Source organism: Eptesicus fuscus, chromosome 20, assembly GCF_027574615.1.
Source record: "Eptesicus fuscus isolate TK198812 chromosome 20, DD_ASM_mEF_20220401, whole genome shotgun sequence".
Taxonomy (NCBI): domain Eukaryota; kingdom Metazoa; phylum Chordata; class Mammalia; order Chiroptera; family Vespertilionidae; genus Eptesicus; species Eptesicus fuscus.
In genome coordinates, this window is record NC_072492.1 from 1,312,330 (window position 1) to 1,327,322 (window position 14,993).

General features: G+C 67.7%; 1 protein-coding gene across 1 annotated transcript; it reads left to right on the plus strand.

Annotated features, from left to right (window-relative positions):
• Window positions 1-1,540: 1,540 nt before the first annotated feature.
• Window positions 1,541-14,782, plus strand: RAI1 (retinoic acid induced 1). The gene is made up of 4 exons (XM_028132148.2): window positions 1,541-7,035; window positions 9,967-10,060; window positions 13,809-13,858; window positions 14,360-14,782. Exons 1-4 carry the CDS (start codon window positions 1,549-1,551, stop codon window positions 14,372-14,374), a joined length of 5,646 nt encoding a protein of 1,881 aa, XP_027987949.2. The 5' UTR covers window positions 1,541-1,548; the 3' UTR covers window positions 14,375-14,782.
• The last annotated feature ends 211 nt before the right edge of the window (window positions 14,783-14,993 follow it).

A 14,993-nucleotide genomic window follows, 5' to 3' on the forward strand; every position in this document is an offset into this window, starting at 1 on the left:
GGTTAGAGTCCTGGAGAAGAGGAGCGGTGAGCGGGGCCTCTTGGGGCAGCCCCTCCCGCTCACTCCACATCTTCCCCTCCTCCCACCTGCATGTCTCTTCCCTGTGCTTCTGTACTTCCTTCTGGCCTCTCCTGTAGCCCTGGAACCCTGTCGCCCACGCAGGCCACCCCTCTTTCAGTGGAGACCTAGGATGTGCAGGCCGAGCTGAGTCAGGGTCTTCCTGTCCCCTTCCCCCGCCTCCAAACCCCAACCCTGAATCCTGAGCCCCCTGGGGCTCCCCAGCCTGGAGCGTTCCTTGCTCCTCCCTCTGTGGAGGGCCTTCTGGGGTGACCAGGCCCCCAGTCAGATGGGAGACCTGTAGCCTGGACGCTGAAGGCTGGTCTGTTTTGTGAATCCAGTTCCTCTGCCCAGGACCCTCACCCCAGGGTCATTTCCTGACCCGGAATCCTGCTTTGGGGTAGGCTAGACCCCGCCAGGGCCCCAGCCCCTAAAATCACAAACAGATGGGCTCTTGGCTTGGTGTGACCTGGCCCTGACCCTGTGGAGGCCAAAGGGGCCTGCCAGGAGGGCCTGGGCGCACACACACACACACGCACACACACACACACACACACACACACACGCACACGCACACACGCACACACACACACACTCACACACACACACACACACACTCACACACACACACACACACACACACACACTCACACACACACACACACACACACGTGCGCGCGCACACACACACACACGAGGAACTTCGGTTCTGTCCCCATTAGCATGCACTCCCTCACTCTGGGCCATGCAATCTGCCTCCCCACGTAGCACATCAAAAACAGGAAGCAGTGCCCTGTCCTGCATTCCTGGGAGTCAGGGAAGGGGGTGTGTTACGCCGACAGTGGCTCAGAGGCCCCTAATGGATGTCGGCTAGAAGGACAGCAGGTTCCGGATGGCGTGGCAGCGATGGGGCGGTGTGTGTGCACGCGTGTGTGGCAGCCGTGCGAGCGGCTTCTCGGGCAGGGCCGCCTTCCTGTTCCCGGCTCGGCCAGGGCTGCTGGCCCGCAGGGCTGAGGCTGGACTCCAGGACCCAGCGGCCCCGGGGCAGGGGCGCGGGAGTTGCTGTGCGGAATGATTTTGAGCTCAGGAAAGAGCTGAAAGGGATGCGGGAAAGAATGGGGAACCCCCGGGGGGGGGGGCATCTCCGAGGTGACCTGGGGAGTTGGGCAGCTGGGTTTGCACCTCCCTCCCTCTCCCCCTCGGAGGGCAGCCACTTGGCCTGGCTCAGCCGCAGGTGATGGGGTGGGAATGGCAGAGCCCCGCCCTGCACCGAGCCCCATGTGTGTGCAGCTGGGGGCGGGGGGCGGGGGCGCAGGCAAGGGGGCTTTTGGAGCTGGGGCAGAGGGCAGGCTGGCTGAGGTGGGCAGGCAGGTCTTCTGCGGTGAAAGGAAATGGCCCATCTGAATCGCTCTCCCCCGCCCCTTCCATGCCCGCCTTTCTCCCCACCCCGCTCCCGGCCCCTTCTCTTTTCGCAGATAACCAGCCCAAGTCATGCAGTCTTTCCGAGAAAGGTGCGGTTTCCATGGCAAACAGCAGAGCTACCAGCAGACCTCACAGGAGACACCACGCCTGGAGGACTACCGGCCGCCGAGCCAGGCCGGGCTGAGCTGTGACCGGCAGAGGCTGCTAGCCAAGGACTATTACAGCCCGCAGCCGTACCCGGGCTACGAGGGCGGAGCTGGCGCAGCTGCCGGTGCTGCCCGCGGAGGCAAGGGCCTGCCTGCACAGCAGGTCCTGCAGGGGAGGTCTGCCCTCTCTGGCTACGGCATCCAGGACAGCAGCCCGTACCCGGGCCGCTATGCGGGCGAGGAAAGGCTGCAGGCCTGGGGGGCCCCCCAGCCGCCAGCCCCCCAGCCGCAGCCCCTGTCAGGGGGGGTGGGCAAATACGATGAGAACTTGATGAAAAAGACAGCGGTGCCCCCGGGCAGGCCGTACCCGGAGCAGGGCGCCCAGCTGCCCTTCCGGACTCAGGCCCTGCACGCACAGCCCCAGCCGCCCCTGGCCTACCCCAAGCTCCAGAGGCAGAAACTGCAGAACGACATCGCCTCGCCACTGCCCTTCCCCCCGGGCGGCCACTTCGTCCAGCAGTCGCCCTCCTTCCCCACCTCCTCCACCTACTCTCCCGCCGGCCAGGGCAGCGGGCAGGGGACCCACTCCTATAAGAGCTGTACAGTGCCGCCCGCCCAGCCCCACGATCGGCCGCTGGCTGCCAGCACCAGCCTGGCCCCGGGGCAGGGGGCCCAGAACCTGCACGCCTATCAGCCCGGCCGCCTCGGCTACAACCAGCAGAAGCCGCCGCCACAGCAAGCCCTTCAGAGCCGACACCACGCTCAGGAAACCCTCCATTACCAAAACCTTGCCAAGTACCAACACTATGGGCAGCAAGGTCCGGGCTACTGCCAGCCAGAGGCGGCCCTCAGGACCCCGGAGCAGTACTACCAGACCTTCAGCCCCAGCGCCAGCCACTCGCCCGCACGCTCCATGGGCCGCTCACCCTCCTACAGCTCCACCCCGTCACCGCTGATGCCAAACCTTGAGAACTTCCCCTATAACCAGCAGCCGCTCAGCACCGGGGCCTTCCCCGCAGGCGTCGCCGACCACAGCCACTTCATGCCCCTGCTCAACCCCTCCCCGACGGACGCCGCCAGCTCCGTGGACACCCAGGCCAGCAACTGCAAGCCGCTGCCGAAGGACAAGCTCCCCGAGAGCCTGCTGTCGGACCTCAGCCTGCAGAGCCTCACGGCCCTGACCTCGCAGGTGGCCAGCATCTCCAGCACCGTCCAGCAGCTGCTGCTCTCCAGGGCCGCGCCGCACAGGAAGGCCGCCAAGAGCCTGGCGTCCCGGACGCCCGAGCAGCACCGGAGCCAGCACTGCAGCCCCGAAGGCAGCGGCTACTCGGCCGAGCAGGTGGGCACGCCGCTGTCGGAGCCACCGAGCGGCACGCCGCAGTCCAGCCACGCGGAGCCGCCCGAGGCCGACTACCTGAGCGGCTCTGAGGACCCGCTGGAGCGCGGCTTCCTGTACTGCGGCCAGGCCCGCGGCAGCCCCGCCAGGGTCAGCAGCAGCGCCAAGGCCAAGCCCGAGTCCGTGTCCACCTGCTCCGTGACCTCACCTGACGACATGTCCACCAAGTCGGATGACTCCTTCCACAGCCTGCACGGCAGCTTGCCGCTCGACAGCTTCTCCAAGTTCGTGGCGGGCGAGCAGGACTGCCCGCGGCTGCTGCTCAGCGCCCTGGCGCAGGAGGACCTGGCCTCCGAGATCCTGGGGCTGCAGGAGGCCATCGGCGAGAAGGCCGACAAGGCGTGGGCCCCGCTGCCCGGCCTCGCCAAGGATGCCAGCAAGCCCTTCTCGCTGGAGAGCCACGGCGCCTGCCTGGACTCCATGGCCAAGAGCGCGTGGCCACGGCCAGGGGAGCCCGAGCCCGTGCCCGAGGCCTTACAGCTGGACAAGGGTGGCAACGCCAAGGACTTCAGCCCGGGGCTGTTTGATGACCCTTCTGTGGGTGTTGTCACCCCGGACCCCAAGAAGACAACCGGCCCCCTCTCCTTTGGCCCCGGGCCCAGCCTCGGGGCTGCCCCCTCAGACCCCGCAGCAGCCTTTGACTGCTTCCCTGATACAGCCGCCACCGGCTCCGCGGACAGCGCCAACCCCTTCTCCTGGCCCGAGGAGAACCTGGGGGACGCTTGTCCCCGGTGGGGGCTGCACCCCAGCGAGCTCCCCAAGGCTCTGGAGCAGGGCGGGAAGGCCTCGGATGGCGTCGGCAAGGAGAGTGCCCACGAGGCCTCAGCCTGCCTGGGCTTCCGGGAGGAGGAGCCCGGAGAGAAGGCCACGGTGCCCCAGGACGCCAAGCAGGAGGAGGCGGGCGGGGTGAAGGAGGAGGCGGGCGGGCTGCTGCAGTGCCCGGAGGTCGGCAAAGCCGACGCGTGGCTGGGGGACGGCCGGCACTGCTGCGCTGCCACCGACTTCGGGGACCTGCCGCTGCTGCCGGCCCCGGGCAGGAAGGAGGACCTGGAGGCCGAGGAGGAGTACTCGTCCCTGTGTGAGCTCCTGGGCAGCCCCGGGCAGAGGCCCAGCGTGCAGGACCCACTGTCGCCGAAGGCCCCGCTGATGTGCACCAAGGAGGAAGTGGAGGAGGTCCTGGACCCCAAGGCCGGCTGGGGCTCCCCATGCCACCTCTCCGGAGAGTCTGTCCTCCTGCTGGGTCCCACCGTGGGCGCCGAGTCGAAGGTCCAGAGCTGGTTTGAATCCTCCTTGTCCCACATGAAGCCCGGGGAAGAAGGGCCCGATGTGGCGTTGGCTCGGGGGGATCCTGCCGCGCTGGCCCCCGAGGCCTCCTTGGTCCAGAAGCCGAACAAGCCCGCTGTCCCCGAGGCGCCCGCTGCTAAGAGAGAGCCCGTGCCACGGGGCAAGAGCTTGCGGAGCCGGCGGGTGCATCGGGGGCTCCCCGAGGCCGAGGACTCCCCGTGCAGGGCGCCAGTTCTGCCCAAAGACTTCCTGCTTCCAGAATCCTGCACAGGGCCCCCCCAGGGACAGATGGAAGGGGCAGGGGCCCCAGGCCGGGGGGCCTCGGAAGGGCTCCCCAGGATGTGCACCCGCTCCTTCACAGCCCTGAGTGAGCCCCGCACACCTGGGCCCCCAGGACTGATCACCACCCCTGCCCCCCCAGACAAACTGGGGGGCAAGCAGCGAGCTGCCTTCAAGTCTGGCAAGCGGGTAGGGAAGCCCTCCCCCAAGGCGGCGTCCAGCCCCAGCAACCCGGCGGCCCTGCCAGTCGCCTCCGACAGCAGCCCCCTGGGCTCCAAGACCAAGGAGACGGACTCTCCCAGCACGCCCGGCAGAGACCAGCGCTCCATGATCCTGCGGTCCCGCAGCAAGACCCAGGAGGTCTTCGCCTGCAAGCGGCGGCCCTCGGAGAGCCGGGTCCCCGGCTGCCGTGCCGCCAAGAGGCTCCTTGCCAACAGCCACCTGTCTGCCACCTTCAAGGTCTCTGGCAACTCCCAGAAGGAGGGCCGGGCCAGCCAGCGTGCGAGGGCCCCCAAGCCCACTGCAGGCGGCAAGCTCTCTGACCGGCCCCTCCACGCACTCAAAAGGAAGTCGGCCTTCATGGCGCCAGTCCCCACCAAGAGGCGGAACCTGGCCTTACGGAGCAGCAGCGGCGATGCCGGTGGCGGCCGGGGGGACATGAAGGAGGAACAGGCTGAGGACTCCCCCACCCTCTTCAAAAGGATGTCTTCTCCCAAGAAAGCCAAGCCCGCCAAGGGCACTGGTGAGCTCACCCCGAAGCCCCCGCCTCCGGAGGCCCCCGACACCTGTCCGGAGCTGGCCTCGCGGGCCGCCTGCCAGGGGGCCGTGAAGACCAAGGTGCTGCCGCCCCGGAAGGGCCGGGGCCTGAAGCTGGAGGCCATCGTGCAGAAGATCACCTCGCCCAGCCTGAAAAGGTCGGCGTGCAGAGCGCCCGGGGCCGCCCCCGGCAGCCCCCTGAGCCCGCCCCTCCCTGAGAAGGACCCTGGGCTCAGGGGGGCCCGGGGCGGCCCGGGGGGGGCGGGAGGTCTCCTGAGTGTGGGCGCCGGGCAGAAGCTCCTGGCAGCTTCGGGGGCCGACCCGTTTTGCAGAAATCCAGCCAACAGATCCTTAAAAGGCAAACTCATAAATAGTAAGAAACTGTCCTCGACGGACTGTTTCAAAGCCGAGGACTTCACGTCCCCAGAGGCCCTGCCCCTTAGGAGGACTGTCCTGGCGCCGAAGAAAAGAAGCAGGAAAGGCAGGGCTGGAGCCCTGGGACTCCCCAAAGGGCCCCCGGAGAAGCAGCCCCATGCAGGCCCTGCTCTGCTCTTGACTCCCCGAGACAGGGCCGGCAGCATGCAGGGTGGCAGTGAGGACAGCCCCGGTGGAGGAAGCAAGAAGCCAAAGGCGGAGGAGCTGGGCCTGGCCCCCCAGCCCCCTGAGAGCAGGTCCTGCCAGCCCCGGATGAGCGCGCAGAAGCAGCCGGGCCACGCCAACTGCAGCAACTATTCCAAGCGAAAGCGCCTCACTCGGGGCCGCGCCAAGAATACCAGCTCCTCACCCTGTAAGGGGCGTGCCAAGCGGCGGCGGCAGCAGCAGCAGGTGCTGCCCCTGGATCCCGCAGAGCCTGAAATCCGCCTCAAGTACATTTCCTCCTGCAAGCGGCTGCGGGCAGACAGCCGCACCCCGGCCTTCTCGCCTTTCGTGCGGGTTGAGAAGCGAGATGCGTTCACCACTGTATGCACTGTTGTCAACTCCCCTGGGGAGGAGCCCACGCCCCACAGGAAACCTGCCTCCTCTGCCTCCTCGTCCTCGTCCTCGTCCTCCCTGGACGCAGCTGGGGCCTCCCTGGCCACGCTCCCGGGAGGCTCTGCCCCACAGCCCCGGCCCTCTCTGCCTCTCTCCTCCACCATGCGTCTGGGGCCCGTGGTCGCCAAGGCCCTGAGTACCTCTTGCCTTGTTTGCTGCCTCTGTCAAAACCCCGCCAACTTCAAGGACCTTGGGGACCTCTGTGGGCCCTACTACCCCGAACACTGCCTCCCCAAAAAGAAGCCAAAACTCAAGGAGAAGGTGCGGCCGGAGGGCACCTGTGAGGAGGCCTCCCTGCCCCTCGAGAGAACACTCAAGGGCCTCGAGTGTGCAGCCGCCGCCGCTGCCAGCAAAGCCCCCCGGCCCGACGGCTCTGCTGACCCGGCCAAGCAGGGTTCGCTGCGCACCAGTGCCCGGGGCCTGTCCCGGAGGCTGCAGAGCTGCTACTGCTGTGACGGGCGAGGGGATGGCAGTGAGGAGGCGGCCCCGGTTGCTGACAAGACCCGCAAGCATGAGTGCAGCAAGGAGGCCCCAGCGGAGCCTGGCGGGGACACCCAGGAGCACTGGGTGCACGAGGCCTGCGCTGTGTGGACGGGTGGGGTCTACCTGGTGGCCGGGAAGCTCTTTGGGCTGCAGGAGGCCATGAAGGTGGCCTTGGACATGGTAAGAGGCCAGCCCCGCTGGGGTGGGGGGCTGAGGTCCCACAGGACAGGCAGTCAGGGAGCCCCTGCCTCTCCAGCACAACGATTGGGGCCCAACAGCACATGACCGAGTATTGGGAGGAGCCGGGCGGTCGGAGCACCCGGGCTGAGGCCGAGCACTGCCCGCCTGGTCCCGGGCCCGCCACGGCAGCCCCTCGCCGCCTTCCCGCCCAGGGCCCTCTGCACACTCACCTGGCACCTCCCAGCTCGGCCCGGCTGGCCTCGCCTGCTCATGGAGTCAGCCGAGATGCTGAGGCCCAGAGGATGGGCGCCTCCCAGAATTGAATGTCGGGGTGCCCACAGAGCAGGCTCCCCTGGCTCCAGCACCTCAGGCAGCGGGTGGGGACTTGGGGACAAGACCCTCAGACAACATGAGACGGGGTGTGTCCCTCTGCGGGCCCCCCAGGCAGGTCCAGGGACCTCATAAATGGTGCTCAGAGCCCCTTGGCTGACATCTTGGTTCCGGTCCCATCGCTACCCCTCGACGTTACCTGGCTGTGCCCAGCCTCTCCAGGGCGGGCGGGTGAAGGTTATACAAGCCACGCCCGGCCTGTCGGAATGCCCTTGACGTTCCTGGGCTAGAACTAGGGGCAGCAGCGGAAGCCTTGTCCCCTCGGGGTGATGCCCGCTTGGGGTGCCCGGGGCTGCTTACACTCCCCTCCGAGGGCTGCAGAGGGCACGAGAGACCTGGCAGCGGTCAGCAGAAGGCACCTGGGCCAGGGCCCGGGGGTCAGCATTCTCTCCCTGAGGCTGAGCTCCTGCCCCAGCCCTGGGCCCTCGCCTCACCTCTTCGGCCCACCTCCACGTGGCCTGCCCCACCGCCTGCTCACCTGCTCTTGGCCGTCCCCCTTGTGCCCACCGCTGGCTGTGGGCCCGCGGCCGCCGCTGCCGCCATGCTTCCCGTGCCTGGGTGCCCCCCGCGTGGGGACACAGGCGGCTGCGCGCCCAGAGGTCCTGCCACTGGCCTCCATCCTCACGGAGGACACCTGGCCCCCAGGACACCCGCCGCTCCCTTCTCGGCTGTGGACAGCGGCCAGCTCTGGCACCCCCCCCCCCTCACGCATTACTTCCTCCTCCTGCTGTCTGGGCATCAGCTCCTCCCAGCGTCCTGCAGTAGGTCCAGGCCTCCTGGTGTTGAAAAGAACACCAGCCTCAGGCCCCAGCCCTGCCCGCGCTCCCGCCCTGCACCCCCACCACACCTCCCTGCTCCTGGGAGCCGGACCTGGGCTGGCTGGGGAGGGCCGGCTGCACCCCAGGAGACCTGCGGAGACAGGCAGGGTCCAGGGCCCCCCTCAGCCCCCAGCCCAGGCCTCCTCCCAGCGGGGTGCCTGCGACCCCAGGCACGTCACTGCCTTCTGAGAGCCTCGGTGCCCAGGCAGCCGGCAGGTGGGTCAGCGCTCGCCTCGCTTCTCTCTGGAGGAACAGAGCTGTGGGCCCCAGGGACACCCTTCATCTCTGTCCCCTCCCAGGAGACACATGACTCCTGCCCGAGCCCTGCCACGCCACCTCCTAGGACCTGCTCCCGGTTTGCACAGCCCAGCCTTGCTCAGAACTGCGGTCCGTCTCCTCTCCGAGGCCTGGCCGCGGCGCGGAGGGTGCGGTCCGCTGAGCCCGGCCCTCCAGCCCGGGCTCCTGCGGAGGGCCGCGCCTGTCCCTCCTGGCTCCGCAGCTGACGCATCTGCCCCAGGCCTGCTGGGCGGCCCGCTGGGGAGCCCCGGCACGACCCTTTGCCCATGCCAGCACCCGAGGGCTCCTTGCGGGCTGGACACGGGCCTAGTCTGGGCCTCCACTCCTGCTTCCGCTCCCCTTTGGGGTAGGAATTGGCCTGGGGGGCGGCGCTGAGCAGAAGGAAACCGCCTGGCAGAGGCCCCTGGGAAGCAGCCCCGCCTCCACCCTGCAGCCCCTGCTCCCACTGGGCACAGAGGGCACCTTCCCCGCTGGGTCTCCTCCCGTCTCCCAGCGGCTGGGCTGGGTCCCCTCACCCACCCAGCATTACAGCCAGCCTTACGGGTGGTCTGTCTCAGCCCAGCTGTTCATGAGCTGTGTACCCTCAGGCAAGTTGCTTAGCCTCTCCGAGCTCATTGGTAACCGGGGTGAGGTGGCTTCCGGGCCTACCTGGCACGTCATCAGCTGTAGCTCTGTGTCAGCGGCTGAGCGACTGGGCACGGGCCTCCACCCCTTGCCTCGCTCCTGCACGCCCCTCCCCCACCCCTGCAGCCTGTGGTCTGGACAGTCTGCACGGTTTGGGGCCCGACTTGTCCCTCCCCAGGCCCCAGATTTTGCTTCACTTCCAAGGGCGCTCCTGGCCTGGCCGCCCTGTCCCGGCCACGTTTCCCGGACGTGGGCGTGGGCAGCCCCGCTCCGCAGACCACGGTTCTGAGACCCACCGTGGGCCGGCCCCTCAGGACTGGCTGTCTCCGCCAAGGCTCATCCTCGGGGGCCTGCCTCCCGGCCAGCGAGGGAGGAAGCGGCGCGCCGGCCTCACCGCCCGTTGCCACGTGTGGTCCGGGCGCCACCCGCCTCCCGCGCTGCTCCGTACGCAGGAGCCCCGCCCGCTGGCGGCGGGCCACACCGACACTGGCACAGGAGCTCTGGCCATCTGCTGGGCACCGGTCCCTCATGTAATAGTCATGACCGTCCCGTGAGGGAGGCACCGTCGTGCGCAGCGCAGGCTGAGCGGCTCGGCGAGGCCACGTGTTCACCCACAAGTAGTCATTCCTGCCCGTCCCGGAAAGGTCCCCCGCCGAGGCAGCAGCCAGGGCCGCCACGGGATCGCCCCTGTGGGCATTCGCACCCCAGTCTGAGCCTCCTTCCAGCTCATTTTCAGGGGCCGTTTTGTGGGCAGGAGGCGGGAACCTTGTCTGCCCACTCACATCTCCTCTCTCCTCACCAGACTTGTTCCAGCTGCCAAGAAGCCGGGGCCACCATCGGCTGCTGCCACAAAGGATGCGTGCACACCTACCACTACCCGTGTGCCAGCGATGCAGGTGAGAGCCCTCGGGCACCGGGCACGGCTCCTTGACCCCAGCCCTTGGCTTCCCTCCGCTCCTGCCCCGCAGTCCTTTCTCTCTCCATCCCTTCCTTATCAGAACCCGTGCCAGGCAGCGCTAGGGACGTGGAGTGAGCCGGTCCCAGCCACAGCCTGAGGAGTGCTCGGAGGTATAAAGTACAAGATGGAGAGCTTTCTGAAAAGCCACCATTGCCAAGGGGTGGGGTGGATGTCAGATCTCAGAGCGGAAGTTGTACTGGGGCTGGGGCTTTGAAGGCTGAATAGGAGCTCACCGGGCGGAGGAGAAGGGAAAGGACACACTTCAATAACAAACACCGAACGGGATGGGGAACGAGGTTCAAACAGTGTCCACAGAACAGCCGGAAAGGTCCTATCGCGACCCCGAGACAGGCCTTCTCTCACGTGAGGAAGACCTCTGTGGTGGAGTGTCGGCCCGGATGAGGCAACATTCTAAGGGGGCTTGGAGGCGGCGTCAGCCTGGATTCCAGCCCTGGCGGCGAGGCCACCGGCGTCTGGACTTAGTTTCCCGTCTATAAACTGGAGGTTCGTGCAACCCTTTCCTGAGCTGCTGGGAGCTGAGACAAGGAACCCTGCCCAGCAAGTGCAGCCTCACTCCTGTTTTGGAGCCAGCCCCCATGACCCCTGACCCCATCCCCCTGCTCCCCATAGCCTTCCTTCTCTGGCCTGGAAGGGGGTGAGGTTATCATGACCCCACCGTGGAGCACCCTCCCACCACCTGGGACCATTGCCCCGCCTCCCCCTGGATGCCTGCTGCTCTGGCTCTGTGCTGGGGAGCCCCCGCCCCCCGCTGGGGGAGCACACAGAGAGGGCTGTGGGGGGAGCACCCTCAGGGAGGGAGGGAGCTGGAGGGGGACATGGGCTTCTCGCTGGCTCTAACCTTCCACTCGGCACTGAGCCCGATTTCACCGTGGAAATTGCCGCTCCCCAGCACACGGCCTCCTTCAGTCAGAGCTGCGCACGTGGCAGCCCACTCTGAACCGGGAGCAGCGCTGTGCCGGCCGGCAGCCCTCACGTCTTCACACGCTGCCTCGCTGTGGCCACAGAGCGCGGCAGACAGACCTGGCGTGGCTCCCTGGGTCTCCACGCCTCGTGCTTTCTCCTCCCAGCTCGGTCCAGCCCCTCGCAGCTCACGTTTGAGAGGGACAGACAGGAAACCGCGGTCCTTGTCCAAAATTATGGAGACTAGACAGGAAGGAGAGAGTGTATGCTGTGGGTGATCCATTCTTTCTGAGCCGGGGGGAAATCCAGGAGGACTTCCAAGAGGAGGCAGCATGTGAGCCTTGCTTGGAAAGGAGGTGGGCATAGCTAGTGGATGTGGGATGTCTGTGCCAGGCTGCAGCAATGGAATTTGTTTCAAATGAAGTCTTCAAAGGAGCTCAGTAAAGGGGGGCTCTCTGTGCAGCCCGAAGGTGCGACCGGAAGGGGCTGAGGCTGGGAAGACGAGACACTGGCAGGATAGAGAGCTGATGGGCACTCAGTCACCTGGGCACCTGGGCAGGGGAGAGGGTTGCCGGGTCCAATAGAACCTGCGTCCCAGAGACTCGGCACGGAGCCCACACCTGGGTGTGGGGAGGGAGAGGCGGTGGGGCCCGATGGCCACCCTCCCGGGGCGGGCAGGGCTGAGGCGGGTGCCATAGGCACTGCTGCCAACGTCCTTGCTCAGACACCAGCCCTCCTCTTTCTCAGGAGGGCACGGGCCACTGGCAGGCTGTGCTGAGCTCACAGGGGCCACGGTCGGCACTGGGCCAGCTCAGGCAGGACGCCCTCGGGCCCCGCCGGGCGCTCCTCCCGCTCATGTGGCCTCTGCCCTCCTGCGGCCTCTGCCTGGGACCGCACCACCGCAGCCGCAGCCAGAGCAGGCCGCGCAGCCCGGCCCGGGGCGGGGCCACGCCTCTCCTCCCCGGCGGGGGAACTGCAGAGCCTCCCGGCACAGGCCGGGTGCAGGCAGGGGCAGAGCCATCCCCACACGCAGGTGGCATTGGAGGGTCTGCAGACATGCACGGGGAGCTGCCAGGCTGGAGGGGGAGGGGGCACAGAGGAGGGGGGGAGCCCTGGGCACCCCGGGAACAGCAGCCGGAGCCAGCAGGTGTGGGCTTCGGGCACAGGGAGGTGGCCCCTGGGCCATGGCAGCTCGGCTGGCGAGGGACTGGGAGGAGGGGACTGGCCAGGGGGCTGGGCAGCCTCTGTCCGCACCTGACGCCTGTCCGACCCCGGGCCTGCCAAGTGGGGGTACGTGGGCTCTCCAGGTATCCGAGTCAGGCTCAGACCACAGGCCACCAGGGCTGCCCGCTCGCTGCCCTGCCCCATTGGGTCTCCTCAAAGACCACCACGGCTGGCTTTCCACACTCAGGCCAGGCCAGCTTGCCAGCTAGGCCGCAGTTCCCCTGGGCAGACACCGAGTGGGCCCAGGGACGGGGCTCGGGCTCGGGAGGGCTGCTGAGCAAGCTGGTTGTGGGAGGGCAACCTCCTCCCCTTGGCTTCTGGCGACTCACGCTTGGACTGTCGGGCCTTCAGCAGGTGTCTGTGGGGTGGGGCCTTTGTGTGCTCTGGGTGAGCCTGGGGTTTCGCCCAAAGCCCTTCGGAAAGTGTGAGTTCAGCCCCAGCCCCGGTCTGGCTTGCCTGAGCTCGGGAGACACGGGACCCACTTCCAGTTGCTGGCCCTGCTGTGCAGAAACCGTGGCGGTTTTCAGGAGAGGGCCCCCAGGTTCTGGTGGGGGTGCGGAAAAGAAGAGGCAGCTTCAGAGAGGCCTGCAGACCTGCCCCACCGCCCCCTCTGCCTATGAGCCACCACGCTGTCATGGTGCCACAGCCCAGAGCCACAGCCCAGAGCCACCACCACTGGCCACGCCAGCAGGACGACTCCCTGTGGCCAGCTTGGGCTGGCTGGCTGTGGGTTTAGGGTTTATTCTGAACAATGTCGGGTGGGGCAGGGGAGGGAGCCAGGACTAGGCTCACCAGGGTGTGGGGGGCGGGGAGGGTCCAGGGAAAAACCAGGGTCTCCCCAGGCGGCAGCAGGGGAGGGTGGGGACAGCGGCACAGCCCTGGCCCGAGGGCATCAAGGACTGGCCATGCTCAGCCACCTCTCTGCTCCCCCAGGGTGGGCAGTGCCCTGGCACTCAGATGCCTGCGGGCATGTGCTCAGCCCCACGCCAGGCCTGCCTCCCCTCCGGACCCCACACCCACACCTGGCGGCAGGGGCACAGCCTCCTCGTCACCACGTAGACGCAGTGGGTGCCCTGGCGCCCTGTTAGTGCTCGGAGACCGAGGCTCAGAGGAGGAGCCAACGCTCGAATCCAGACCCGGGACGGCACCACCCAGTCCCTTAACATTCATTCAGGGAGCATCGCTGGGCATCAGAGCCTCTTCTAGGGCGCCCCCCACCCCGCCCCGGGGAGAGGGCGAAGCCGGTGCTGAGCCTGCCTTCCAGTGAGGCAGGTCCGGGTGCCGCGGGCGCGGGGAGAGCCAGGGTGGGGCCTGCTACATCTAGGGAAGGCCTCCGGAACAAGCGGTGGCAGGTGAGGGGCCAGTAAGAGGCGGCAAGGCCAGCAGCCAGGCTGGAGGGCAGAGGGGCCGAGGCCCAGCAGCGACGGCCTGTGGAGGGCTTCAGATGGAGTCTGTCTCCCGCCCTCTTTGCAAAGAACCCCTGTGCCTGGGCTTGGGGCGCCAGCCGCTGCCCTGACCACACACACTTCTCTTGGTCACAGGTTGCACGTTCACGGAAGATAACTTTTCTCTGAAATGCCCCAAGCATAAGGTAGGTGACACAGGCCTTCCTGGAGGGGCCTGGGCTGGGGAGGGCCCTCCTCTCCCCTCCCTCCCCTCCCTCCCCCCTCTCCCCTCCCTCCCCTCCCTCCCCTTCCTCCCCTCCCCTCCCTTCTCTCCATGCCCTTCCACACCCTTCGGACCGAAGGAGGGAGTTTCTGCCCCGCCTCCAGATGCCAGCCCCACCTGCCCACTGCTGCCCCAGCCGCTGGCCTGGCCAGGTCGGCACTTGCTGCCCATAAAGATGCTTCACAAAGTTTGCGGGTCCTGAGGGAGGGGCCCCCGGGCAGGAGACCAGGGAGGACGGGCAGGGGCACAGACCGTGGTCAGGGCGGGTGAGGGCTGGGAGGAAGGAAGAGCCTGGCATGGGGCCGGCTGCCTCCAGGAGAGACCCCAGCCCCCACAGGGAGCCTCTGGGGCCTTGGGTCTGGGGTGCGGGCTGCGCACAGGTCCGGTCAGTAACGGGCGGTGGGCGTGTACTCTTCTCCTGCAGAGGCTTCCGTTGTAACCCACCGGCGCTGGGAAAGCGGCGAGCGGCCTCGCGGCGGAGGGGCCCCTGTACAGCCGCCCCGAGACCTCCCAGGGCCGTCCTGACCTGACGGGGCCTTCCTTGGATCTGGCTGCCTAGGGCTGAACCACCAGGTCCCTGGTTGGGAAGAAAACGTTCTGGAGCCCCCGCTCCCGGACGGACGACAGCATTCCTCCCCACACCCGGGCCAGGCTTGGGAAGGGCCGGTCCCAGCAGCAGTGGCCCCGCCGTTAGCCTGGGAGCGCGCCGCCCCACCGGGAGTTCCGTCAAGGCGCACACCTCACGCGGTGCTGCCGCACGGCTGCGCCCTGGAGCTGGGCCCGAGGGGCCTGGAGGGGACAGGGCGGCTCCTAGGAGTGGGGGGTGGGGGCGGGCTGGAGAAGGCTAGGCCTGCAGGGGGTGGGCCAGAGGCTTTGGAACAAACCATCCAGGATGTGCCCGAGTGCCCTTCCGACCCAGCATTTGCCAAAACCTTCTTGTAGTTTGAGCAGAGCCAGGAGAGCCTGGGGCCATGCCCAAGGGATGCAGGTTCCCGGGTGTAAGCTGGGCTGGGGGCACCCCTTTTGCTTCTGTTCTTCCCTTTCCAATCCTCCACCCC

What these genes read in the sequence shown, in the direction of transcription:
- RAI1 (XM_028132148.2), top strand. Translation starts at nt 1,549, where the DNA reads ATGCAGTCTTTCCGAGAAAGGTGCGGTTTCCATGGCAAACAGCAGAGC. An exon ending in TGAAGGTGGCCTTGGACATG is followed by an intron (nt 7,036 to 9,966) that starts GTAAGAGGCCAG and finishes TCTCCTCACCAG; the next exon opens with ACTTGTTCCAGCTGCCAAGA. An exon ending in CCCGTGTGCCAGCGATGCAG is followed by an intron (nt 10,061 to 13,808) that starts GTGAGAGCCCTC and finishes TCTTGGTCACAG; the next exon opens with GTTGCACGTTCACGGAAGAT.